Below are 26,796 nucleotides of genomic sequence, written 5' to 3'. Positions count from 1 at the left end.
GGTGCCCCACCCCCTTCATTTTCTTCATGGTGAGTTCTAACGTCTCTCTTGTGATTCGAAAGACACTCTTAAGTTTTGATACTCACTTGGTTTTGGTTTTCTTTCGTAGGTCCGAAGCAATTCTTGGAGATATTGGCAATCGGGCTACTCTCCTTGACCGTGTCGAAATAATCCGAAAGGCCCGGTAACTCTAAATCTCCTATTATAAATGTCATAGATCATTACCATGTTAAAATAAATACTTGAAAAATGAAAATAGGTGATCATTACGCCGAATTATTAACAGAATTTACATATCTAATGGGGCTGTCATTCTGCTAAAATAACAATAGAAAGTCATGAGTAAACACTCGTTACTCTGCTCAAGTCAACTCTTGCGTTAGATCACCCATATCAAATCAAAGCCAACTCTAGGACTTCCACTGACGGGATCGTATAGAAGGCTAAATTGAGCTCGAAGCTGGACTGGATTGAGTCGAAAAACGGACTGACCAATATGAAATCTGAGGGCCCGTGCATGCTCATATTTTCAATAAAAATATTTTCAAATCAGTAGTTACTTTCATAAAAACTAATTTCGATTTTCCAAACTCTGATATTATATCGAATAGGCTGAAAAGGCACTATGTACTAAAATTGGCTTCATCGTTTCAAAACATGTTGTGTACATGCACAATCAAATAAAGAGTCAAAGCATATAATCACTTGCACATACATAAATATCAAGAGAGGAGTAGCGCATCCATGTCACTACCACGCAACATCTCATGACGCTACACAAATCCCGTGATACATTCTTATATTACGCAACCTGTCACTACACTACACATCGTAATGCATGTGAGCTATTATGAGACAATCTTAGATTATTACACGTTGCATATGCCCCGTCACTATTATGCTTTACATGCATTAATTTATGCTTTAACATACTGGTACAGACGATGCACGGAGTCATTACCGTGACGTGGCACGATGCGAACCTCTTTTCGTGATTACCTTTTCGGACAAACAAAAACCGCATTCACGTTTCCAAAAATCAAATGATAATGGAATTCAAAGAACTTAAGTGAAAATGTGGCACATCCTAACCCTTGCCCATTAATCTCTGAATTCGTACCGGGGACCGCACCAAGACGGTTACTTTTCCTTCCTTTTCAGACTCGCAGACGTTTCACACGCACACATTGGAGCTTCTTTTCTGGGGCTTGTTGGTGCTTTCACCATGGGAGGGAGGTCCTATTACTCTTTCACCATGTGGAGATGGCAATTTGTAACCAACAGCTTGCAGTTTTACCCAGGTTCAGGTTGTCCAGTTCATACGTTCTTGAGTTTGTTCGGGTTTGACTTCAAAGCAACAATTTCTCTTGCCTTTTCCCTCCTCCACTGAAATATTTGCCAGACCTCTCTCATGGCGTCTGAGGATTTCACCGACAAGAACGCTGTTCTCCAGAAATTTAGGCGAAATCAGAGAATGAGGTTTTTCTCACCGCCTTCCTCTCCTTGCGTTTCGTTATATCTCCGAGTGGTGAGTTGGCTTGTTTTTTGGGTCTGTTGAATTGATGTGGTAAACCGTTTCTCATTCATTAACATGTTGGCGGTGTTCTTGAAAGCGGTCTTGATTTAAAATGTGATTCAGTTTCTTGCAATGCTAAAATCCAACTTCGAGGAAATACAAAAGTAGAAGATCCAAACACTTACCCAGTTTTGTGTTGGCACATTTTTTTTTATCTTTATTTGGTGCATTGCCTCTGTTGGAATTACTTGAAATACTATTTCGCGCATGTTCCACTTGCTAATTCGATCTTTTCTTTATTCTTTAATCTCCAAAAAGTCATGCGGGTACATTTTGTCCTCTGAAACAATCAAGTTTCCTCATGACTATTTTGCTAAAACTCTCGGGAGATCCTATCCTTTAGTATTAACGTGAGAATTTTCTTAAGTTGTATTATTCCTCGTTTCCTCGGGTATGCTACCGCATTATTTTTCTGAAACTTACATATTGCAGATGCAGACAAGCATTACCATGTTTATATTCCACATACGAACATGATAAATTAACATTGATGAGCAAACATAGCATGTTGATATTACTAAATTACATACCATCAATACATTACATGATGTCATAACTTGTGGCATGTTATATAGATCCCCGCAAGTGCATCATTAATTAATTTCCAACATCGCTTATACATAGTGCATATTCACCTCTCATTACCTCTGGGCCACAGTGGTTTCAAGAAAACACCATAGCTAGCTATAATGCCATCATCAACTACTACAGTCCAACATGCTTAGTCATCAACGTTCTAATCCTCTGAGGAGCTGATATTGCTGGCGTGGTTTCTCTTAAGTTCATCATACAGGGCTTGCAGTTTGTACACGTTCAGGCTATAAAGAAGTCTTAAGAGAGTGGCTTCAGCTTGAGCTTGACCTGACTTTAGATATTCGGCCTTTCGCTTGCATGGAAAAATCCCTAAAGCCTTTAAAGACTTACAAAAGACGTGCAACGAAGATTTGCTGTTTATTCTCTTTAATTACTCAGGAATCTATTAAGTGAATGGAGTCTATTAGGGTTTTAATATGTCTCCTCTTCCTAGTTGGATTTGGATTTATTGTTTCCTAGTTTTATTAGGATATATTAGGTTTCCAACTTTGACAAGCAGTAATACTTTAGAGAGTCTATATATATGTGGTTGTAATTCTTTCTTTTGGACAGAGGTTGATGATTATTTGAATTTGGCAATTCTTTGCTTTGGAATTGTGTGATGCAATTCTTCTCTTAGTGTGACGCTTGAGAAGCTTTAAGTGTGACACCTAAAGATTTATTCTTTGTTGCGGGAGTCATCATCTACATCACTAAGCATGTTGGACTATAATAGTTGATGAAGTGATGATAGCTAGCTGTGGTGTTTTTTTAATAATACCGTGGCATGGAGGTCATGAGATGTGAATGCAATGCGAATTGGTGATGCTGAAAATTAGAATGATGATGTCCTTTGGTGATTACTATGACATCAGGTAATGTACAGATTATATGTAATTAGTTTTATCAATATGTCATGATTGCTTATCAATGTTTATTTATCATGTAGTTATAGAAAAAACAAGTATCGGATTGAATTGCAAAATGGAAAGATTTATTCAAGTTAGACCTTTCGTCACCACTTTGTGGAAAATTGTTACTTATGAATATGTTAAATGCCTGTGACTCGATAGGTGAAATAGAATGTATGTCTTCATCTACAAGAAAGATTGACTTCAGCTTGAGACCTGACTTTAGATATTTCAACCTTCACTTCCATGAAAAGAATCCCTGAAGCAGCTTTTATCCTCATCAGTTTCACTACGAGTGCCTGGGTTGTTCTTGTTCCTTCCTTTCAGTTTAATTCTGATTATTCGTTGTTTGACTCATGGGAGTTTTCATGCTCACCGTGCTTGTTGTATTTCATACAACAAGTGCCCGGCAAATTGCATTTTTTCTGTTTGTACATTTTTGTAGTCGCTGCAACTTTGGAATCAACTGTGCTGTAACACAGAACTTGCTAAAGGGATGTTCACCTGATAGAAAAGAAAGATACATGTGAAACATTCTTTGAACCCAACATAGAAGAGCTTAGGTTCTGGAGTGAGAATGCAAGCCTTTCTTTTGTCAGATTAATCTATTTACCAGATAAGCTCGATTATTAGATTTCTGAAAAAGAATAACTAAATCTAATTTTGAGATCTCATAACACCTCTATTGTCTTTTCCTTTTGTAGTGATTTTCATCCGCACTAGCCTGTGCATATTGCTGATGATGATGATAATGTGAATCATAATAAGTTCTTACTATCAGAGCCTACATTCTGTTGAAATGTGACTTCTTTGTTGTTGGCTCTATAACAGGGCCTGAAAAGCAATCTTGGATGGATGGACGCATGATCATGAGGTATATTCACGCACCATTCTTGTCACAATTGCGCAAGAATAGTGTCTTGCAGAAGTGGGCTTCTGGTCCGGCAATTTCTTTCCTTCTCACTGATATGATAAAGGGGGACAACATTGTAGCATAACAGAGGTATGAAAGTGTCTGATGCCCATTGCCACTTGCAAGACCCGAGGATCTTGCATATGGCACCGAAGTTAATTGAGTCAGCCCTTCAGTCTGGTGTAGTTAAATTTGCAGTTAATGGAATCCATGAGAAAGACTGGCATCTGGTGAAGCAGATGAGCGAGGATTATTTTTGTGCCATTCCGAACTTTGGACTCCACCTGTGGTTTGTTGCCAATAGAAGCCCTAATTGGCTCCAGACATTAAGAGAAATTTTTTAGGCAACTCCTCCTGCTGCGGTGGGAGAGATTGGTTTGGACAAAGGGTCTTATGGAAGGAAGATAGATTTCAATGATCAGGTCAAAGTGTTCCAGAAACAGCTCGAACTTGCGAAAGAGTTAAATAAGCCGGCATCGATCCACTGTGTCCGTGCATTTGGCAATCTTCTTCAGATATTGAAATAGATGGGGCCTTTTCCTGCCATTGTCATTCTCCACTCCTATATAGGTTCAGCTGAAATGGTTCCTCAGCTCGTTGAAGTAGGAGCTTATTTTACGTTCTCGGGAATTCTCGTGTCAATGAAAGAGCAGAAGGAAAAGAAGATATTGAAAACAGTTCCTGTGGATAGAATTTTATTGGAAACAGAAGCACCGGATGTGTTGCCAATGAACCCCACATTTATCATCAATGACGATGCCCGTTCTAGCATGAGTTACACCGATGAAGGAAGCTCCGAGTCTACGTCCCCGACTGAATCTCTGAATCATCCGGCAAACGTTCATGTGGTGCTTAATTATGTTGCGTCTTTGCTAGACATGCCTCCAGAAGATCTTGCAGAGCTCAGCTGTAAAAATGCGGTCCGTTAGTTCTCTTATGAAGGTTCAAAGATACTCTTGGACAAGTTATAGTTAATTGCTGAGTTGATAGTGAGTTGCGGCGATAATTGCCCTTGAGTGAATTTAGCTAGTTAGCATACTTGTATCTAAATATAGATTATCCACAATAGTTTATGTGTTTTGTGCGTGATATGCATGGTGTTTCATTTAATAATGATTATGATTAAGACCATGTTTTCTTAGCTTCTCCGTGCTCTAAATGTTTTTGCCATTTCTGATTGGCTGAGTGATGCAGTGTGTAGTTTGTCAAGCAGTTCAAGTTAGTGTATGCAGACGTTTCTCTCTGAGAATTTGAGGGAAAATGTCAGTTTTGGAAGGATTTATGTGTGAAAAAATTGATTATATACTAGAGTTTGCAACTGAAATCCGAGAAGCAATTAAATTTAGTTTAGCATTAAATTAAATCGGTATCAGGACACTGAAATTTTATAGCTTTCTGGTTGTGGTTTGTCTATTGGCCAAGTTATAAGGATAGCTTTTGAATTGTCGCCAGCCTTGGGTTTAGCTTTTTGAATGGCTACCAGCCTTTGCTTTCTGTTTCTAGTTCTGGTTTGACAAACTTGTAAGTGAAACGATTGAATGATCTTATTATTATTGGCCTCGCCCTTGGATCTGTGAGCAGCAGTGCCATCAGAAGAAGTGGCTGCTAATATCTACAGGAGAATGTTGTAAACAGTAGACTGTGGTCATGTTAAATTCCTCAATGGATAGTTTCTGTAATTGTCAAGGCACGGGGTTTTCTCACAGTGAAAATATGCCGTGAATGTGCAGAGTCTAAACTTTTGTTTGGACAGGTTATGCAAATGTTGGTGATGAATTCCTTCAAGTCTGCCGGAATTAGCTTGTATAGTTCATCCATAACCGAAGAAGGAGAGCCTAGTGTGGCAGCAATTTAATGGTAGATAAGTGAGATCATATGCTGCTGTCAAAAAGCCAAGACATGGGGTCTTGTGGATGCCTTGAGTGTTGCTTCTGCTGGCGGGATGGGCGCTAGGCCAACTTACATTTTGTTTTATGGCTCTATATAGAGATGATGCTCTTAGTCTTCTAGCAGGCGGCATTTATCCCTTCGGCTAGGCGAAGAAATGTGAAGGAACATTAGAAGTGCTTGGAGTACGCTTTAGTCCCCATTGAGTTGAGGGCATGTCTGATTTGTGCTTGGGATCATACTGGGAGCACTTTTCCCATTGGCCTTCATGCACCTAGGGACAGGATTTGCTGCCGAATGCCGGCATTTGAATAAACTCAATCAAGCTTATCTTAAGTGGCTTCTTGGTTCTAGCACAAGGAACAAATTGAGTCTCTGGTTTTCACTGCAAGTCGCTAGTCAAGAGGTTAGGTAACTGGTTCAGGAGGCTAAGGGCGACCATTAAGAAGAAGAAGTGAAAGGCCGAGCGGAGAAAGAGGATGGCTCGCTATTGGAGTAGATTTCTGAACTCCGCTCTTACCGGAGCAAATGTGGAGGATCCAGCGTTCTATACCGTAAAAGCGACTTTCGCCTTTTGCTACCGATGGCATGCTTCGCTAGGTTGCAAATGCAATGGAGCGATGTAAACCTCGATCATGAATTAGGCTGGTTACTAGGTTTTCCGAGGCCTCGTGGCTCCAATGGCAATCCGCTAGCTCCCAACTCGTATCTTATAATTTGAGATCTCAACGATACATATTTATGAGACGGAATTGCAATTTCTCTAACGCAATAGTGTCCATCAATTCACCGGCGACATTGCGATTGGATACATATTCATTTATCCGACTAACTCGTAGTTTCTTATATGTTTCTTACAGGGACGTTTACGAATTCGATTATGAACTTATTGTACGGAAATCAATTCAGTCTTAAATTTTTCAATTTTGCATATATAGTCCCGCGTTGATTAATAATTGCTCTAGACCTGTCCTCTTTTCCCCCATACCCTAACACTGCCCTCTTTGGGAAAACATGCTTTTCTTAATTTTACTTGTGGCACTTGATTTCAAAGTGGGACGAGACTTGGAAGGGGGGGCTAACTTTGACTTTTGCTCTTATGGTGTATCCTGATCGTGATCTTACATCATCTCAACTGTCAAACATCGGTCTCACGAAGAAATCATGATTTCTACTGGTGTACGTACGTTGCGGTTGGTTTCATGAACGTCACTTGCCGGCGTTTCTCGTTCTTTAACTAAGTTTTGACTTTCCATTGCGTTTTTTTTTTTTTTGTTTATTTAACCAAAGTGGGTGGTCGGCGAAGTTTACGAATTTACGGTGTCCTTTTGCAGTTGGGAGACGACAGCAAAGCCAAAAGCCAACGCGATCCACTACAAAACACAGACACTTTGACAACGACGTCGATCCCCACGTCTGCCACCTCTCATTCATGACTTCCAACTTTTCTTCCTCTCACATGAACCGACCCGATGCATTGTCAATTCGTCCCGATCTGTATGTATGACTCCACTGCTCGAAAGTTCTTATCGTTTTGACATGTGCGAGCCCTCGGACACCAGTTGGCCACAAGAAAAGAGAACTCTCTCCCCCGTCATCTTTTTTGTCCCCACCGATAATATCTCTTCCGTTCTTGGCGGAAAAATTATCCGATCGGTCTCAAATTTATTAATATGAATATCGATTCAATCATAAAAAAATATCCAATTTTGCTAATTTAGTCCTAAAACTGTGCGCGAAATTCCGATATTATCAGTCTGGTCAATTTTGTTGAAAATTGCTGACATAAAGGTTTAGTCATCGCCGGGCAACGATTTCAGACGAAATTTGGCCGGAAGGACCGCATTAGAATTTCACGCAAATGTTTAGAACTCAATCGGCAAAATTGAAGAAGTTGGGACTAAACTGGTATCCAAATAATAAGTTTATGACTGATTGGCTAATTTTCTCTCCTTTTTGGCAATTCAATGAGAAAAGTCAAAATTCTTTTTCTTCATTAATTTCCTCCTTTCAACACATACTCATTCGGTGAGATATTCAATATATCTTGTTAACGCATGCCTCCCTCTGTTCTTCCCCAGGTCCAGTGCCTCGCTTGTTGCACGCCTCGAACTCGAGCGTCCATGGCCGCGAGCCCAAATCGCATCATAGAGCTCGTCCCAGATCTGGTGGTTGTGGCCGTGATCCCAAAGCTTAAGCAGCCATGGTAGCAACCTTGAGATTCGGCGACCATAGTCGCAAGCTTGAAGTCGACCATCCATGGTTGTGAGAGAGAGAGGGAGAGAGAGGGTTGTTGTTCACATGCGTGTGTGAGAGAAGACAAGGATATTTTTAATAAGAAAAATACAAAAGTTAGATGGACAATATTGATCAAGTGAGGGTGCAAAACTCGGGGGTCGACTTCACTATGACCTTCCTTCCCTTATCCAACCCACCCTCGAGTTTGCAACCTCTCCCATTGTGAGATACTACTAGTGTTTCTTTTGCACGGACATAGTGCTAGAGACATGTAGATGGTATCTAGATAAAAATTCAGCATGATCATAATCTTATGCTCGAGTAAGATAATGAAAATGCTCTTCCTTAGCTTTTAGTTGCTGACTTGGAATCTTCAGCCGATGGCCAGAAGGCACGTCGGACTCAATGCAAAAATTATTCCATGCATAGATAGCGGTAAACAGACTAGCTTATCACTAAACTAATCAACAATTATTCGTTGGGTTGCTTAACAAACGTGACAGGGAAAATCCAGTGATTGGTTGTCCATGAACCTGTTGGCCATTAGTTTTCACAATTATCGACGACTTAGGAAGTCTATTATCATTTATAATCGAAATTCTACGTCATTCTCATACTATTCTACAACTTTTTCGGAATTTTATTTCGAGGAATTAAACAGAAAACGATCGATGTAGAAGATGCTTGCACTAACAGAGTTTGCAACTTGGTGTATTCAAGCACCGGAATCATACTTTAGTGGGAATACGTGCGTCTAATTGGGGTTTCAATATGGAGTTGCTACACTATGTCTGTCCTAGATTCCCCTTATGAATGCCAAAATGCGTATTATAATTAGTAATAGCTTTTTTTAATGGCCATACTATGATTTATGTCTCTCTCTAAAGTTTAATTAATGCATGCATCAACTGGAAAAATTTCATCATAGACAGATATGCATGCTAAAAGTCCATGCTATGGCACGAAAAGTAGGCATAGTACTCGAGAGGCTGCCCAAAAAGAGGTAGACTCCTTTTGTCAGATGTGAATTTTCAAACTATAATCACTGATTAGGTTTACTAATTGTAATTTCATTTCTTGACTTTTATGGTATGAATTGGTTGGAAAGTCTAAATGGGTCGCAAACAGGTCTTAACTAGATACCCAAACAGAATTGGAAAGCAAAAAATTTCAAGAAAACTTGAACCGCCGTCAAATGGCATATTTGGGAATGAATACGTGGAAGCATGGGAAATATCAAAAAGAGCATAACTTTTCATCGCTATGATATATTTAATATGACCTTTCAAACGTATCAAAAAAGCACGGCATTTTTATTGCTGTGACAAATCAAACACGAATCGACCAAAAAAAAAAAAAGACAAATTAAACACGAACTTTCAAATGCACCGAAAAAAATGCACAGCTTTGTATCACTGTGACAAAAATAGCATTCCCGATTATTTCGTCTATTCTCATTGCTATTTGTCCACGTGTCGGCGCACCTGACTTTTTACTGCATTGACAACTAGTATTGGCTAGTACTAACACATTCTCAACTCTCCCAACTTTCATCTTAATATCAAATTCATTGTATCTTTTCAATATTGAAATCACATGATTTTCTCTTTACAAGTTTTTAAAAAATTTCTCCCCCTAAGACTAGTACCCAATTTTTTTTTTCAAGAATAGAACCTTTTAGATAAAGATTTTGACTTTCCAATTATGAACAAAATACTAACGGAAGCTATTTTTACCAGCGAGCCAAATATGATACAAGTTTTTAGTAAGTCGAAAGGTCGTGCTGAATTTGTCATGGTACTAAAACGTTGTACTTTTTTTAATACATTTGAAAGCTCGTATTAAATTAGTCGTTGTGGTAAAAGACTGTGCTTTTGTTTTTTTTTTTTACATTTGACCTTTGAAATAATTTGTGACATTTTCTTAAAGTTGTAGAAGAACTGAACGTACTATATGTTTGGGTTATTTGCCCATTTTAACAAAGCTCATCGTTAGGCTACTAGGGTTTTGCCTCACTGGCTTGTTTGTTCTTCATTAAGAGCTCAACGATTCGAAGCTCTCCTGGTGGGAATCGAAACAAGCCTATCCGAGCAAAAATGCGTATCTCTTTGTCTTACATTACTAAGAAAATCTCATCATTAGAACATGTGATATTTTTGTGAAAAAATTCCAAAAACACCGTACCGCTATTTTTGAAAATGCATGCTTGGCGAGTCGGTGCACATATTACCGTCCCGAAACGAGTGGATATCATACCTTTAGATTTACAAATAAGATATATATATATATATATATATATCCATACTTTACTCCTACTGAAATGATTATCATACTCTCTTGTGAAAAGAAAACGAAAAGACTATCTAGCCCCAAAACACCGTCGCCCTCATCTGCCACCATCCTCCCCCGTCACCGCCACCCCCGCCCGAGTCGCTGGAGCGAGAAAGAGAGAGTGATGTGGGTGTGGGTGAGGGAAGGATGAGGTTTTTTTTAAAATGGGAAATAGCAAAATTTTAAAAAGATGGAAAATTTTGCTAAATTGAGGATGCAAACATTATTTTGAAAAGTAGATGTACGAAAGTGACATCAAGGCATAAACTCATATTCGTTTTATATATTTTAGCTTTTGTCTAAAGATCATTTATATTTATTCATTTGTGAATTGCTCCGTACTCATTTGGTGTTCAAATGTGAAATAATATCGATCAAACTAATACCATGCGAACCTCACCTCAAATCAGAGCAGGGGTGGATGTGTGGTGGCAACTTTTGCCCCTTAATCCAAATGCTCGACAAGGGTTGTGTCGGTTGTTCCAATCGACCTTAACTTTATGCCAACATATTTTTTTTCCTTTTTTTTATGAAACTACCATATGAATAAGAAAGATTTTATAATTTGGAGACTCGATCATGACTACCGTATAAAGTAAAATCTAGAGATGTATAATATGTTTATCGATAATATTTTTATGGCTAGAAAGCAATAAAGGTAAAGTTCGAGCAAGACAAGAAAAGCTGAAGAGAAAGTAGATAGATTTTGGGAAGATTCTCACATGACACCATCGGGAGTTTCAAGGTTAAAAAGCATGAGAAATAGAAAACAATTTGACTCATCAACGGAAAGAGCATGCCATGGTCACACTTTAATCATTCCCACCAATTTCTTTCCCATTTTCTTTTATGTGTTATTGGCTTCGTCTTATGTTGCTACAATCGGTTTTTATTCTTTACTCATATAAACTCATTGCTGCTTTTGTCAATGGTTGGAAATAAAAATTCGCTCATATTTCATTAATTTAAAAAGTAGAAAAGTAATTCTAAGTTTTTAAGATGCAAGGAAAAAGATGGTTATGGCATTGATCATTTTTCATTCTTTATATAACATGTATTGCTATTCTTTCCATAATTGAAATTAAACATTTGTTCCATTTTCAAAATAAAAATATATGAACGAAGCATTCTAAGTTTCCTCACATGGGATGTTAGGATGAAGTTGATTAGGGAAAATGACATTACTGGTCAAATGTCATTTTTTAACTTTCAATCAGTTTAATTGATCTAAACTACTCATAAATGTCCAATGTCGTTCTTTTGTTTGATTTAACAATGGATAAAGTCATTACAAGTCCCTAAACTTTTAATTTGTTTATTCTTGTCCCTCGATTGTTGTTGACTATTTACGGTAGGGACAATTATGGAAGTTCATCAAATGCACTTTCTTAGCGGAAAGTGCGCGGTTAGTATCTAACTTTTATCTTTTCGTCTCCTTTATTTTGGCCAATTTTACCTTTTGCTTCTCCTTTAAGCTAAATTGTTTTACAATCAAAGTAAGAAGTACATGAGGCAAATCAGGAAAAAAAGTGAGACATTTGGGATTTGACTTAATATATAGAAGATATGACATGCCTAAATTGATAGGAGCAAAGATACACTAGCAAAACACAGTAATATGCCGTTCCTTTATGTGTGCTACTCGACTATAACTAATATAATTTCTATGATAAGTTAGGCAACTAAGTTTACATTGATCGATTCGGCTAGTAGAAAGCAAGATCTTTATTAAGTCTTCTATCGACATAGAAAATAATTTACACACACCGAGATTTTGTGGGACTACTGTCAACTGTTTTAAAAGCTTAAGCTGTTAGATGAAGACGCGAGTTAATATTTAATTATTCTATCACTACTCATCGAGCTTAATCTGGTCCATTTGCCTAGTACTAAGTGTTGACATATTTAATTAGGGAGGCAAAGGGGCATGGAAAGATTTGAATTGAGGACTTCTTGCTCTAATACCATCTGATATTTTGTGGGAATATCGCCAAGCTATTAGATGAAAGCGCAGTTTAATATTTAATTATTTCATCACACACAAATGAATTGTTGCCGCTCTTTCAATGATAGAAGTATGTTTCTACATTGTCAGCGGATCTAATAATAATTTGAAAAAGAAAAAAGTTCGCATACAATTCCACAGCTATATTTTTTGCAAATAAAAAATGAATTTCAAAACCATCCTAATAAATTCTCTATCTCTGCTTTTTCCCCTTTCTTTTCCTCCATGATATTTTCTCCCTTTTTCTTTCCATTCTCATTTGGGAAAAACGTCATCTTCCACTGGCTTTCGCAGTTGTGAACACATCTGCCTCATTTTCCCTCACTCTGATTCATACTATCGACATTTTGGAAAAACAAATTACAAAAGAAGAAGAAGATCGAATGTTGTACCAGACACGAAAGAGGAACAGCACACAAAACTCGTTGGATCCTATGTTTTTGTCCAAACTGGTAGGCTGCCCCGAAACATGCCCTTTTCCCTCTCTGGATTGAGGAGCGCCGCGACCATGAAATTCCGAATTCGCCCCTCGTGCGGTGGCCGGGGACGGGCATCGCTCCGAGGGCAATAAGGTCCAACTGCACGTAGTATAGTTGTAGCGTGGTGGGAACCTAATGGTATCCATCCACTGACTACCGACCTACCCCTTTGCAACCCTTTCCAAATCATACACAGATCATTTTCTTCAATTTGATAATTATTATATTGGGATAAGTATTAAGCCAAAAAAATAACAATTAAACCTTATAGTGAGCTTCATTCTTTGTATAACGAGTAATTAACATTACCTTTCTTTCCTTTATTGGTCCGACAAGATTTGATTTCATTTCCTTTCGAAATGGGTCCGAAAAATGTCGCTCGAAATCCTCACTTTCTGACTTTTGTTCAGATTCCTGCAAAGTGTGGGAGTTGAACCCCGCATCTGTGATATTAGCATCTCTACCCCCAATCACTTAATCAACAGGGTCGCATGCCTATCGGTGGCATAAGAAGTTTAAGTCTCGAGTATTTTACCGCTTACCTTTTTTACGAGGGAAACTAGTTGTGCTCCGAAAATATCTATCTTGGAATGTTTAATTAGCTCGTTAAGCATTCGTAGATAATTCATTAAAAAAGCACATTTTTCAATAAAGAGCTATGGTAAAAGAGGTTTTTGTACTTAGGATGCCAAATTGAGTATTTTATGAGATGGGTTTTGAAAATTTAAAAATACCCATCACAAGTTTGTTCAATGCTCATTAGCAAGTGACCGTCAAAGGTATAAATTAAAAGAGAGAGAGAGAGAGAGGAATTAATTAAGTTAACCCCACCATTAATTAAACAAGCTATAAATCTGGCTACAGCATTCCAAGTGACATTTTCTTTATCAGCATTTGAATTCCCCACTTCACTTTGCCCAAGCACCACCAACACCACCACCATCGCCATCACTTTTTTTTTTATTTTTTTTATTAAATATATATTTATATATATATCTATGTGTGTGTGTGTGTAATGGTTAAGACATTGTTTTTCTCACTTGCCAAACAGACCCCCAAACAAGAGACCCTTAGATGCAAGGCCTGAAATTCTCTTCCCCCACCTCCACCTCCACCTCCACCTCCACCATCATCATCATCACACCCCAGTAGCCACCATAATTGAGGTAATTAACACCAACCCGTCTCCTCTTGATAGATTTGTCGGTGAATTTGGATTTGTCCCTCCTCTCTCTCCCGTCCTCTCTCTCTCTCTCTTTCTTCCTCTCCCATGGAATTCAACGATGGAGCTCGCAAAAGGTGACGCCTTTCCCCCCCTCCCTGAACTTTTTTACCCAGATTAGATGAACCCTCCATCGGACCAAGAACCTCTCTGATTCGAACTCCATCACTTCCTCTGTTCTCACCTCCAGAGAGAGAGAGAGAGAGAAAGAAATTTATTGTCCCCACCCCACCCTTCTTTTTCTTGGTGGTCTCGATGATGGTGGAGGATGAAGCGGTTTCTGGGGTCGCCGGTGAAGAGAGCCCGGCGGCGAAGAAGAGGGGGTTGAACGGCAGAGAGAGGCCGTACAAGGGGATAAGAATGAGGAAATGGGGCAAGTGGGTGGCCGAGATTCGGGAGCCCAACAAGAGGTCGAGGATTTGGCTCGGGTCCTACTCGACGCCCGTCGCCGCCGCCAGGGCCTACGACACGGCGGTGTTCTACCTCCGCGGTCCCTCGGCTCGGCTCAACTTCCCGGAGTTCCTGGCGGCGGAGGAGGGGGGCGGCGGCGGCTGCGGCGACATGACGGCTGCCTTCATAAGGAAGAAGGCGACCGAGGTCGGCGCGAGCGTCGACGCGGCGCTCAACAATAGCGGCCACGGATCGGTGCTCAAGAATGGCGGGTCCGGTCTGGGTGAAGAGTACAAGGGCTGTGGCGGGTTCTTGCAGAGGGTGGTGGATTTGAACAAGGTGCCTGAGCCTGAGGACTCAGATGGTGAATTCGAGAAAGTTTAGGGGTGGAAATTGGGAAACAAAAAAGTGGTCCTGATCTCTTCCTGTGTGTGTGTCTCTCTCTCTCCCTCTGGCGGTGTTTGAAGGAGGGGGTGTTGGTGGTGGCGGTGGTGGCGGTGGTGGCTGAAGAAATGATGAGGTCTAAGTGGGGGTTAGTCTTTACTGTCCTTTTTGTTTAGTTTTTGATTTGTTTCTCTTTCCTTTCCCCTTTCGGATTTTTGGGTTTGGATCAAGAAATTTTGATGCTGTACAAAAAGGGCCAATAGCTAATTAAATTGAATTATTATCAAAAAGAAAACTTTCCCCCCCTTTGCTTCATATAAATCTTGCCCCTTTCCTCGGCTCAATCTCTTCAAACCAAAAGAACCAAGAAAACAAGCAAGAAAGAATCACTCTCCTTGTCTTGTTTGTTGGGAGCTTCTTTTGAATTGGTTCTATGGAAATGGATAATGCAATTTCATTTTCTCGGAGAGAGAGAGAGAGGGGGAGAGAGGGGGAGGGAACAGCGATGGCCTACAAGGCGAGCAGTTGGTGCAAATGGCCAAGTGAACCAACTAAAGTTATATAACTACTAAAGTGATAAGATCTTGATTAGGTATTTTTCCCGGTTCACTGTTCCTGATCCTGAGCTGTGGGCACCCGGTAGCCAGAGAGAGAGAGAGAGAGAGAGAGAGAGAGATGGAGATGGAGAGAGAGGCAGAGGCTCTGCGTCTTGTACTACAGTGAGTGAGTGCTTGATGATGAGTGATCATGATGAGGGCGCAAGTTGGTATCCTCAGTTCCTTTTGGTGTTTCCTGAGATTCCCCATCTTCTTGTCAAATCCACCACCCTTGTCTTGTTGACGCCGGTGCATGTAGTCTGCTTGCACTTCAGCACCAGGTTGAACGAGTTTCCTTGGGCATACGAGAGATCCAATGTGGAGCTTTGACTAGCATTGTTTTGCAGTTTCCCAAGTCAAGAATTGGCAATTCCTATGCATATCTCATGTAGTGCGACAAACATCAGTCCCAAATTAACTGGAAAAAAAAAAAGATGTTAGGTGAGAGACTACCTGTCTGTCACAGCATGATTAACCTTTTCTCTCTTGGGTTACCGTGTCCCTCTCATATTTTAAGGTCATTGGTGAGCGTGAGGGGAAAGGAAAGACATTCTTAAACAAATAATTAGTAAATACCAAGGGTGAAATGTCCAAAGAGATTTGTGTTTTGGTTGAGTTTTGTTTCTTCTTGTGGCAATAAATAGAATCGGTACCTTGGCGGACTCTTCCAAGCCTCCGCAGTCCTCCGCACGGTGCTCATCGATTGTTTCTTGTCCTATTTATGTGTTGTTTGTCGCCAGATTATGGCAGATGATACTGCCCGCACTTTTGTCTTAATGTGAGGATTAAGTGGTTTTCGACTTTAAGTTATGTATTAATCTCTTATAATTGAGATTGCCAGTCAATGGGGCGGCGGTCATTATGCTGCTATAGAGGGTTGCTTCTTCTTTTCATGAGGTTACTCTTGCAAAATGTGGCATAGGACCGTGGTTACATATGGTATTTGATGCGAACGATGTTGCGCAAGAAAACATTTTCGAGAGGGAGAAGTCGGATGGACGAGCCAAGAAGTCGGCTGTCCGCACTGGGCAGGCATTAGCATGCCATAAGTTTAGATTTGATAGGAGTGACTGCACCCGTAATGCTAACCCTGATAGCTCGTTCGTTGGGAGTGCTCTACCGGATCTAAATCGAGGAATCTATTTGAGATCGCTTTCGATAGTCTCCCGTCGAGTTCTTCCCGACAGTGTTGTCTCCCGAAGGATTGTACGGAAATCGGGCTCAATCTCGGTTCTCGTTCTTGGGCGTGTCGCGTGAATCCAGCGCCATTTCGATCCCAAAGCGTCGCTTTTTCGAAAAAGGATCAATCGATTTTTGAGGACAAGGATTTGACTCACCGTCGAGTTAACAAGTGAATGTTGTCATGTCTAAGAGGGGTGCTTTTAAACATCAAAGGAACAACACGCTATCTTTTTGCCATGTGATTACACAGGATCTACGCACAGTGTGTGTGCAAAATGTGCGGGCCTCGACATAAATTAATTCAGACGATAAAAATCTAATCCCTTAATATAAAGAGGGGATCCAAAAACCCTAAAAGACAAAAGAGAGAGGAATTGCTGGTGCGAGATTTGTCGGCACTTTCTCGAGCCAATAATATGGTGGGAAAAAGAAAGTGAAAAAGAGAGGAAAAAAGGAAAATCCACCGGCAAAAAAGTCAGTGTGGACAGAGCCAGGATCAATTCAGTGCCGGGGGGAAGGGAGTTACGAATTTCGCGTCAGGGACCATCATCATACGACGTCCCCCCCACAATTTAAGATTCTTGCAGTCGCGGTGGACTGCCGACGAATTGGTTATGTGTGTTGGGGGGGGGAAAACATAGGTTCGTATGCGTCCTTCTGTTTGAGGGTTAATATTATTAAAAATTTAACATTGGTAGCTCCGTCGCATATTTAACTTAAACAATGTTTCGCTCTAAAAAAAAAAAAAAAAAAAAATCCTCAACCGGTGTCGGCAACATCGTTACCCTTGATTAATTTCTGTCTCGTGAAAAACCCAAATTGGTATTCTCGATCCAAATCCGCCATGGGTGGTCAGGAAATTGTGAACGTGTCGACACACGAAGATGAATCCGCCGTTAATTAATGACGGACCGGATATGGAAAATCCAAGTGCGACACACGTGCATTCTAAGGAATGGTGGATTTGGACCGGGGGTTATACTGGTTCGGAAAAGTTTTAAGGGTCGGAAATTAATTCCGGGTCCGTGCATCACGGGAATTTCGATTTGAAATTTTTTGTGAGATGAAAATTAGGGCTACGTGTGTCGTCGGGTAGCCGTGGAATTCCTGTTGAGTAGTCCGAGGTTTTTTACTTTGTTGGGCGCCACAAGAGGCCACGTGTCGTCGTGATGGGACGAGATAAAAAGGGTTGGGCAGTGGGATTAGTTCGACCACCCGTGCGACGAAAAACGACAGAGACCAAAACTCCTTAGGAGGATTAGAGCCCGGCTTGAGAATTGAGATTTAATGTGGATTGAAATGGTGGGTGGTACCCATTTGAGCTCTTTCTTGGGCCCTAGAACCCCGTTGTTTTTCAAGTTTGAGGCTACTTTTGTTAGGCTTATTATTGTTTTGGGCCTTGCTAAATCAAGTCAAAGGCTTCGGTGCAACTTTTCTCTTTCTAATAGGGCAGATGTCCATTGCTTTTCGGGTCGATCGACCGTGTGGATTAGGAGTGAGCGGTTCCAGGTTCCGTATAGGTTCCACTTAGAACTTAGAATATACCTTGCATAACGTGAAATCTGAAACTTACCATGTTACAGATTCTAGGGTTGGTTTTAGGGTCTACCCAAATTCCACATATATTATTAATTGAACGATTGCAGTGAATTATCACATTTAATAACTATTACTTGTTGTTACAATTCACTGATCACAACTAATATTTTGATACACAAAGAATATGAAACATTAACAAAGTAAAAATCTCAATCATAAAAATGGAAGCTTAGACTAGTGACTCCAGATTATACACTCATCATCAGATGCCATGAAATATAATACGATCATGCGAAGATATAGATCAAGAAAAACACAAAAAATTGTTATAGGTTCCAAGTTCCACCTACCTAGAATCTGGAATCTACCGGTTGAAACAGGTTCCACAATTTTTGAACTTGGAACCTACCCTGCACATCCTGGAATCCGGAACCAGACAGATTCCCACCAATCCAGTCCTCCGATTCCAGGTTCTACTCTAGAACTATGCTCGCCTCTAGTGTGGATGCGCACAAACCGTTGTGCTCATGTGCTCGAGTGGGCCTCAAGGTTGATATGAGTAGGAGATGCGACGATTCCATACGTATATTCACATCCATTGTCATCTTGCAAGAAGAAAGCATTTTGTGAATTTAAATGTACCGCGTAACATTGACGGATGGAAAAGCAAGCTAATCATGAGAGAGAATTTTCAAAATTCAAACACACCGCAAATTGAGATGAATACTCATGCGAACACTATGATTGATCGATTACACCACTTCACGTACCGGTCACGTAAACGATGGATTAAGAACTTTCTTTTGCAAGATATACTACCTCAATCTTCATTCTTCGGCAATACTAATTATCTCAATCTTCATTCTTGATCATCGAGATCATGCACGATTGTGTTTGTTGGACTTGCAATTCAATGAGCGAGTTTCAGTGGTCAAACTTATTCAATGTAGCAATACAACCATGACCACCCTACACACGTTGCAGTTTTTGCTTTTTTTATTCTTTTTGTATTCTAATGATGATAAGAATTCTTTATATGAGAATAGTCATCGGAAAAAGTATAGATGCGGCTAATCCCATGCATATACAAGAGCTTCTTTTGCAAATGTTGAGGGCTCACATTATAAGTTGTTTATTTAAATTGTCTTTGGACGTTCTATAATCAATTCGATCTATAACGCACTAACAAGGTCATTGAAATTATTTTTTTCTAGATTCTTTCAAGGAACAACAAGAATTTTTGGTGCATTAAAGTGTCAATTGATTAGCGATTTTTGGTGCAGTACTAATTTTCATGTCACAAAAAATCCTGAATTGATAGAATAGTGTCCCGTTTACCTTAAACTAATTTTATGTCACAAAACTTCCCAAATCACCAAATCCGACCAACCCACCCATTTGCCACCTCTAATTACACATACCATTCAATTAACCCAGTAAGTATTTATTTGTAATTTTTTTTGTATCCTCAACAATGCAGTGGTGTGCTTCTCTCGTAATTCTCAGAAAAATGAACTGGCCTGTTTCAAATAAGGACCAGCCCAAAAAACTTTGTGGTCCTATCTCACAAAAGCTGGTTAAAAGCCCAATTAGTACAATGGGCTCCAATCATCTGGACCTTCTCTCTCTTTTTTCCCTAGGTCATTGACAAATGGTATAGAAAATTCTTTTCGTAGCCTCTCGAACATGATATCACCATTCATTAAGCTAGTTATTACACTTAAGGGTTCTAAATTCCCTTCATTTTTCTTTCAAATGATAATATTTCGGACAAAGTGATTGATTTGAATGAACTCCTGAAAACTCTCTGCACAAGGAGGAAGTATACTCTTTCCCACAGAATGTTTAAAGCAAGCATGCCATTTCCATTAACATTGGAAGCAACAATCAAGTGCTTGTATAGCAAGGATCGGATTTTCCATATCCATTTGTTTTGCGGTATGCGAATGATTTGAAAAATAATTTTCACATAATTATTTTTCGTTCTCGCCAGGAATAGTTAATAGAAAGTATTTTTATTATGAATAGTAATTTATACCTACACATATCTGCAAAAAGAAAAAAAAAACTTTTTTTATAAGCGATAAAAACAATTATTTTAGAAATATTTTTATTCAAATTATTAGTTTTTCACGAAGTAATAACTCCCTTAAATTCTGGTGTTACTTTTTTGTGGTCAACATTTTTATACATTGAAACTTGGTGCGTGAGAGGACAAAAGGCGACTTCGAAAGAGAGAAAAATGGAAATTGCTAATTACAACCAATTTTCAACAAAAATAAAAAGGATAGAAACAGAAAATCGAACGCGCCCTTTTATCATATTGAAAGTTCGTTCTCTTTCTCATTTTTTGTTATAGTCCAGAGGTACGAACACAAAGACTTGGCTATTTGAAGAGTCTATGAAACAATTTGTAAATACAATGAGTAGGTGAATATTCGTGACTTTGGTTTGTGCATATGGCCTGACCCAGAGAAGTTTAACATAATTGATGGGATTTAAAGCGGTGATATCCAGTCCTAACGCCCTAATCAATTATGCCAACTTTAAAAATTTATCCACCCTTTTTCTTTTCGGGAGATAAATGTTACCACTGATAATAATTGTCTAAATAGCAGAAAAATAACATTTTGCCTCCACTGCATCTATTGAGGTGTCAAAGAATAGTATAAGTCATGCGAAACTGACAAAACATTGAGAGAGATTGTTTTTCTTTGTTGAGCACACAAGCATCTGAAGGTCACATCCATGTAGTTAATGACTGGCTATCAATACATAATCCTAAGGCTGCGTTGGTCGAATATGATATAAATTGGATTGGATAATGATGAGATTCATAATATCTTATATAATGTTTAGTTAATTCCGGATATAACACGGACATAAATGTGCCCGAATCAAATTTCTATCTTTTTGCTCCTCCTTCCTCTATTTCAAGTCTGAAATACAATGTTTTCCCTTCTCATGATGGTTCCCAAAAAAATTGGTTCTGTTTCTTTATCACTTTTTCAGACCTTGTCGCTTTCCTTAACTTTCGTTCTATGCTAATCAGGGAAATGTTTCTCAGTGTTTCTTAGCCATATGATCACCGTTAATGCCACCCACCGGTCACGACGCAGAGGCCATGACTGACACAAGGATGAGGCCTAGCCTCCGGCGACCTGCAAGCATTGGCCATGAACTCTAGTTTCGACGAATGTGTGCTTGTGGTCGCGACCTCTACCTTTAGAAAGTCCAACCCAAAAACTTAAGTTGATAAATGGAGGTAAACCAAATAAATATAATGAGCATATGAAACCCAATGTCAAGCGAAGTGCAACAATATATCAACACTTCATCTCATGTGCAAATCGGATTTTGAGCAGCACGTAAAATTTGATTGAAGGGGGGTAGACACACACATGCAAAAGGGATGGTATTTGCTCTGCTACCATGTTAAATTTTCGTAAGACCATTATCAACTGTTCTAAAAACTTAAACTGTTAAACGAATGCATAATTTGATATTTAAAAATTCTAAAATCTACCTTTGGCCACGACCGACACTAAGAACGAGCCCCACCCTCAGGCAACCCCAGCTCTAGGGTCCCTAAGGTCGGCAACCTTGGATCCAAGGTTGCGGTTCTCAAATTCAAGGTCTAGAGCGTTAGACCACGTCGATCCAACAGGTCTAGTACAAAGAGAGAGAGCGAAACAGATGGGGACGATGGCTAGGTAGTGCTCCTACGTCGAACGATGGTCAAACGTGAAGACTGGTCTTCAACTGTGGAGCTTGACAATATGATAAGACTGGCATGGACGGGATCATCTTGTGATGTGCTCTCGCTCTTTCTCTCCTCCATGGATGGATCTCTACTTGATTTCTCCTCCGCCATCATCTCTCCACTTTCTTTTCTTTTCATTTTTTTTATATTCTTATCTTATTTGAGTATATCCCACCTCTTAGGTAGGATTATTTTTCTTTACGGATTATATCTTGGCAATATCCAATGAAATCCAAAATTTAAGTCACCTAAACGTCGGATAGAATAATTCTATAGCCAATCCGAAATTATATCTAGTCTACCAAACATAGCCTAATGCCCTAAGCTTATCATATGGGACTTACTCTGGTCCCATTAAGTTCAACAAACGCCGAAAGAGTTGGGTTTGATCTGAAGTCGGCCAAGCCTCTTTGGGAATACGTGTCTCGCAGACCCAGTGCACCCCCCAGGTCCCCCACAAGAAGTGCCCAAGTCTCTCTCTCTCTCTCTCTCGTGGAACTAAAGTGAAGTGGATTTTGAGCAATCAGGGTCATGTCTGTTTGAAGGGGAAAAAGAGTTGGATGACCTGTTGTTTTGGTGGGGGTCAAGGAAAATGGTGGACAGGACTGTGTGAGAGCGACAAATGGATCGTCGATTGCCCCAACTGAGAGGCCCTGCGCTGTACTTGCTCTCTTTCTTTGTTTTTGGCTAATTGGCCATTGTGTACTTTCCTAGTGGGAAGTGCTGCTGCAATCAGTTCCTTCACGTGCGACTGCTTCTTCTTCTCCTCCTCCTCCTTCTCTTTCATGGTTGCAATTGCAGTTGAACCCTTTTGAAATGATGTAGGGTTGGTTGGTTCTTTGCTTGGACTGCTGGTGATAATGATGATGATGATGATGGGGTGGTTGGGAGTTCAAAAAGTTTTAATTAATGTGCTGAACCCAAGTAGTATGGAGGAAAAATTGAGTCGGAACCATTGAGATTTTGCACGATTGCACACAAGAGATTGATTCTCTTATGGAATTATGAACATCTTTCTCGAAAAAGAAAGAATAGAATGGTTTATAAATTGCGTAGATAAAAATTCATATGTACCGTTGATCATGAGTCCCAAAAGTAATAGGGGTCCAGGCGGTGTCAAGTCTCTCTCTCCCAGAATTGGTGCACATTGTGTTTCCATTTTCTCTCCTTGCCAAGCAAAGGGGATAGAATGGGAACTATAGAGAACAGACAAAGTGTACTAGAAATTCTTGAAAATCACATTGGACAGAGTACAGATGAGTAATAACACTTTTTCATCAGTCATTTAAGCCACATGCGAATTTCGATAAGAGAATTCACGAGAACTTGTACTTGATCAAACAGTTTCAAGAACTTTTTGCACTTTGATAGTTGATCAAAATGATGTCGGCATAATTGTCCAAAAAATTCTAATCCAATTTAGTTATTAATCTTTCAATTGTGTCAATTTAGTTCTAAATTTTTTGATGATTTGGCAATTTAGTTCTAAACATTTCTCTATGTCAATTTAGTCCTAAACATTTTTAAGATTTGCCGAATTAGTCCTAAACTTATTATTTGGATATTTGGTCAAAAAGACTATATTGGTAAATTGTCAAAATGTTTAAGACTAAATTGACAAATCATTAAAAAGTTTAAAACTGATTCGGTACAGTTGAAAAATTTAGGACTAAATTGATAAATTGTTAAAAGATTTTATGACTAAATTTGCGCAATTAAAAGGTTTAGGACTGAATTAGCCTCCATAAATGTATTTAGGACTTTTTGGACAATTTTCTGAAAAGTTTCCGGACTCATTTATGCTTTCTATAGAGGTTTTCGGATTCTTAGTATACATTTCCAAACTCATTGGATTGTCTACTTGTTGGTAATAAATGTCAGGAGAATGTCAAATGATTGACTCAATTTCTTAGTCACTCAATTTTCTTAAGTACATGTTTGGTTAACAAGAATAGCTATTCTATTCTCAGCCTATTCCTCATGCAACAGTCATTCCTTCCTTTACAAAATTGAGAAATGCATCAACAATAACTAATCGTTCAAGATCGAGAATAACCATTCTTTCTTTCTTTCTTTATTTTCTTTTCATGCAGTTAGGGATAGTTTCAATTTTTATATTTCAAAACTGACCTTGTCTTTTTAGTAGTTAGTAACATTAAAAAAAATCAGAAACTATCCAAAAATAATTTATATCTATCACTTCCATGATTATTTGTCATAACTATACCAGTATATTGTTTTGTAAATATTATATAGTTATAAAATAATAAGTTACTATACTCATTAATGATTTATCTCGGGTAATTAAACAGTTAATATAATACTATAACTAAAAGACTTCATTATAGTTAAATAATATAATAAAATACTAATTCTAATATAATTATTTAACAAAAAATAAATAAAATATCTGTAAGTAGATAATAAATGATAAATGATATATTAGTCTCTAATTATAATATAATTAAACAATATCTATAATATGCATAACAAAAAATGACATGACATTAAATTAATCACACGCGCTATGCGATAGCATATACAATGAAATGACATGACATGACATGACAATAATTACATGATGCAGTATGACATGACAAATCAGATGCAAAATATGATATGGTAATGACATGACAATTAGATACAAAACATGACAGCCAAATGGTATGATGCAACAATAATTGCATGCACCATGGCATGAAAAAATAAATTAAAAAACATCACGAAGAAATTTCATGACACGAGAATAATCACATGTAGCATGAGACAACTAATTGGATGAAAACATAATAACAAAATGACATGGCATGGCATCAATCACATGCAATATGACATGGCAAATTAGTTGCAAAGCATGATTACAAAATGATATGACATTGCAATATTCACAAGTAGCATGATATGGCAATATAAAATGTAAAACATGACAATGAAATGACATGACAATAATCATATACAATATAACATGACAAATCAAATGCAAAACATGACAACGAAATGACATGACATGGCATGGCATTACCATTACACTGCATGACGTGATAAATTATACTACGTGGTGCAAGGGGGTGAGTAGCACATGACCTGGGCCGTGGGGCGCGGTCTTGTATCTAAGGGTGAGCACCTATCCAAGGTACACCCTAAAACCGGACCAGATCGGCACAATGCAGTTCGGTTGCCGCGGGAAATAGTCTAGTCCTTAGTCCCCAAAATTGGGAAATGACACTATGCAGTCCAATTCCAGCGTTAGGGTGCTAGATCGGACCGGTGGACTGAACTTTGACCGATTCTGGACCAACCTAGGACTGGACCCATTTTAACTATTTTTGTTGTTTGTTTTATTTTCATATGGTTAGAATTTGGACTAATCTTTTACGGATGAATAAGAAATGAAGTTCTATAATTCATGATTTATCTTACGCTTTTTTAAATTTTTATTGATTATTTTATTTTATGTGCTCATCTTTTAAGGGTTGTTGCTTATGGCAAGTGGAGATTACTGTTGTTGCTTTAGCATGGATGAGTTGGATAATTCCCTGTTACTTTAGATTTCTGTTTGGCTATTACCGGTGTTTTACTTCTCACCGTTGTGCTGCTAAGTATCATGATTCTAAATATTGTATGTTGATGGATATGTACTTTGAAAGAGTAAGTTTATCCTTTCAATAAATATAAAAAATTGATATAAAAAAAGAAGAAAGAATTAGTCGGTTCCCTAGATTGATCCTGGAATCGAACCAAATCAGCAGGGTCAATTCAAGGTTCCGAAATGTAGGACTGACCTTGTGCGGGTAGATTCCACATTCCAAGTTCCAGGATTGGACCAGCCCATCTCTAAAACACCTCACCCCAACTCATACCATACGAGGCGTTCCCATTGGGTGCACATTTCCCTTTGGTGTACGAGGCAAATTCTTGGATTGTGCTAGGTGTTTCCTTTCGGGATGCAAGGCACCTCCTTTCAAGATGCGAAATGCTTCCTTTGAGGGTGCAAGGCACCTCCTTTCAGGATGTAAGACGCTTTCTTTAAGGATGCAAGGCTCCTCCTTCCAAGATAGGGCACACCTCCTTCTAGGGTGCAAGCTGCGACATTTTAAGATGCGGCGCGCTTCCTTCCAAGGTATGAGGCATTGCCTTTCAGGATGTGGCTCGCTTCCTTTCAAGATGCGAGGTATCGCCTTTCAGGATCCGGTATGCATCCTTCTAGGGTTCAAAGGGTCATCTTTTAGGATATGAGACACGTCATTTCAAGGTATGAGGTACCTTCTTACAAGGTGGAAGGTGCATTCTTGATTTGGTATTCGTGCATTTTTACCGTTAATCATAGTCTAAAATTATGCTTTGGGGCTTGTTAAGACTGAACGCCTCGGCTTAGACCAATGATTGACCAAAGGCTCAATTTGACCATTTTATTGCGTAAATGTGATTACTAACCAACAAATTGACAAAGCCGATCAACCAATAGCTGATGATCGAGTCAACTTCACAGTCATGGCCGGATGACTTTTGGGGTAAGTTTTGGGTTGACTTTTGACTTTTGAGTTCACTTGATGGTTTGCCTCTAGAGTTGAATTTTTTAAACTCCAACTTCGACTTTTTCACTTCACAGTTGACTGATGACCCGTCAGAGTTTACCACTCGACCCAACTTCACATTTTTTTTTATATTTCTTTTAATCAATCAAATGTGAGGTGACTATAGAGGTGTCGTTAACGGAAACGGATAGCTATATCGAACACTGAACTTGGGGAGATTTTGTCTTAAAATCCGAAAACAATGGACGTTCACTTAGAATACTTCATAATGA

At 39.1% G+C, this 26,796-nt stretch overlaps 1 protein-coding gene and 1 pseudogene across 1 annotated transcript; both read left to right on the top strand.

Moving 5' to 3' along the window:
• The first annotated feature begins 1,188 nt into the window (after positions 1 to 1,188).
• Positions 1,189 to 5,094, top strand: LOC130137128 (uncharacterized; annotated as a pseudogene).
• An 8,864-nt stretch (positions 5,095 to 13,958) lies between these two features.
• On the top strand, positions 13,959 to 15,230 carry LOC115692105 (ethylene-responsive transcription factor ERF008-like). The gene has a single exon (XM_030618862.2). The coding sequence runs from the start codon at positions 14,391 to 14,393 to the stop codon at positions 14,907 to 14,909; it is 519 nt and encodes a 172-aa protein (XP_030474722.1). The 5' UTR covers positions 13,959 to 14,390; the 3' UTR covers positions 14,910 to 15,230.
• The last annotated feature ends 11,566 nt before the right edge of the window (positions 15,231 to 26,796 follow it).

Source organism: Syzygium oleosum, unplaced genomic scaffold (genome assembly GCF_021117445.2).
Source record: "Syzygium oleosum isolate NSW1041296 unplaced genomic scaffold, Sole_v2.1 Sole_v2.61, whole genome shotgun sequence".
NCBI classification, from domain to species: Eukaryota; Viridiplantae; Streptophyta; class Magnoliopsida; order Myrtales; family Myrtaceae; genus Syzygium; species Syzygium oleosum.
Note: the sequence above shows the minus strand (reverse complement) of the source record. Positions and strands in the feature narration are given on the sequence as shown.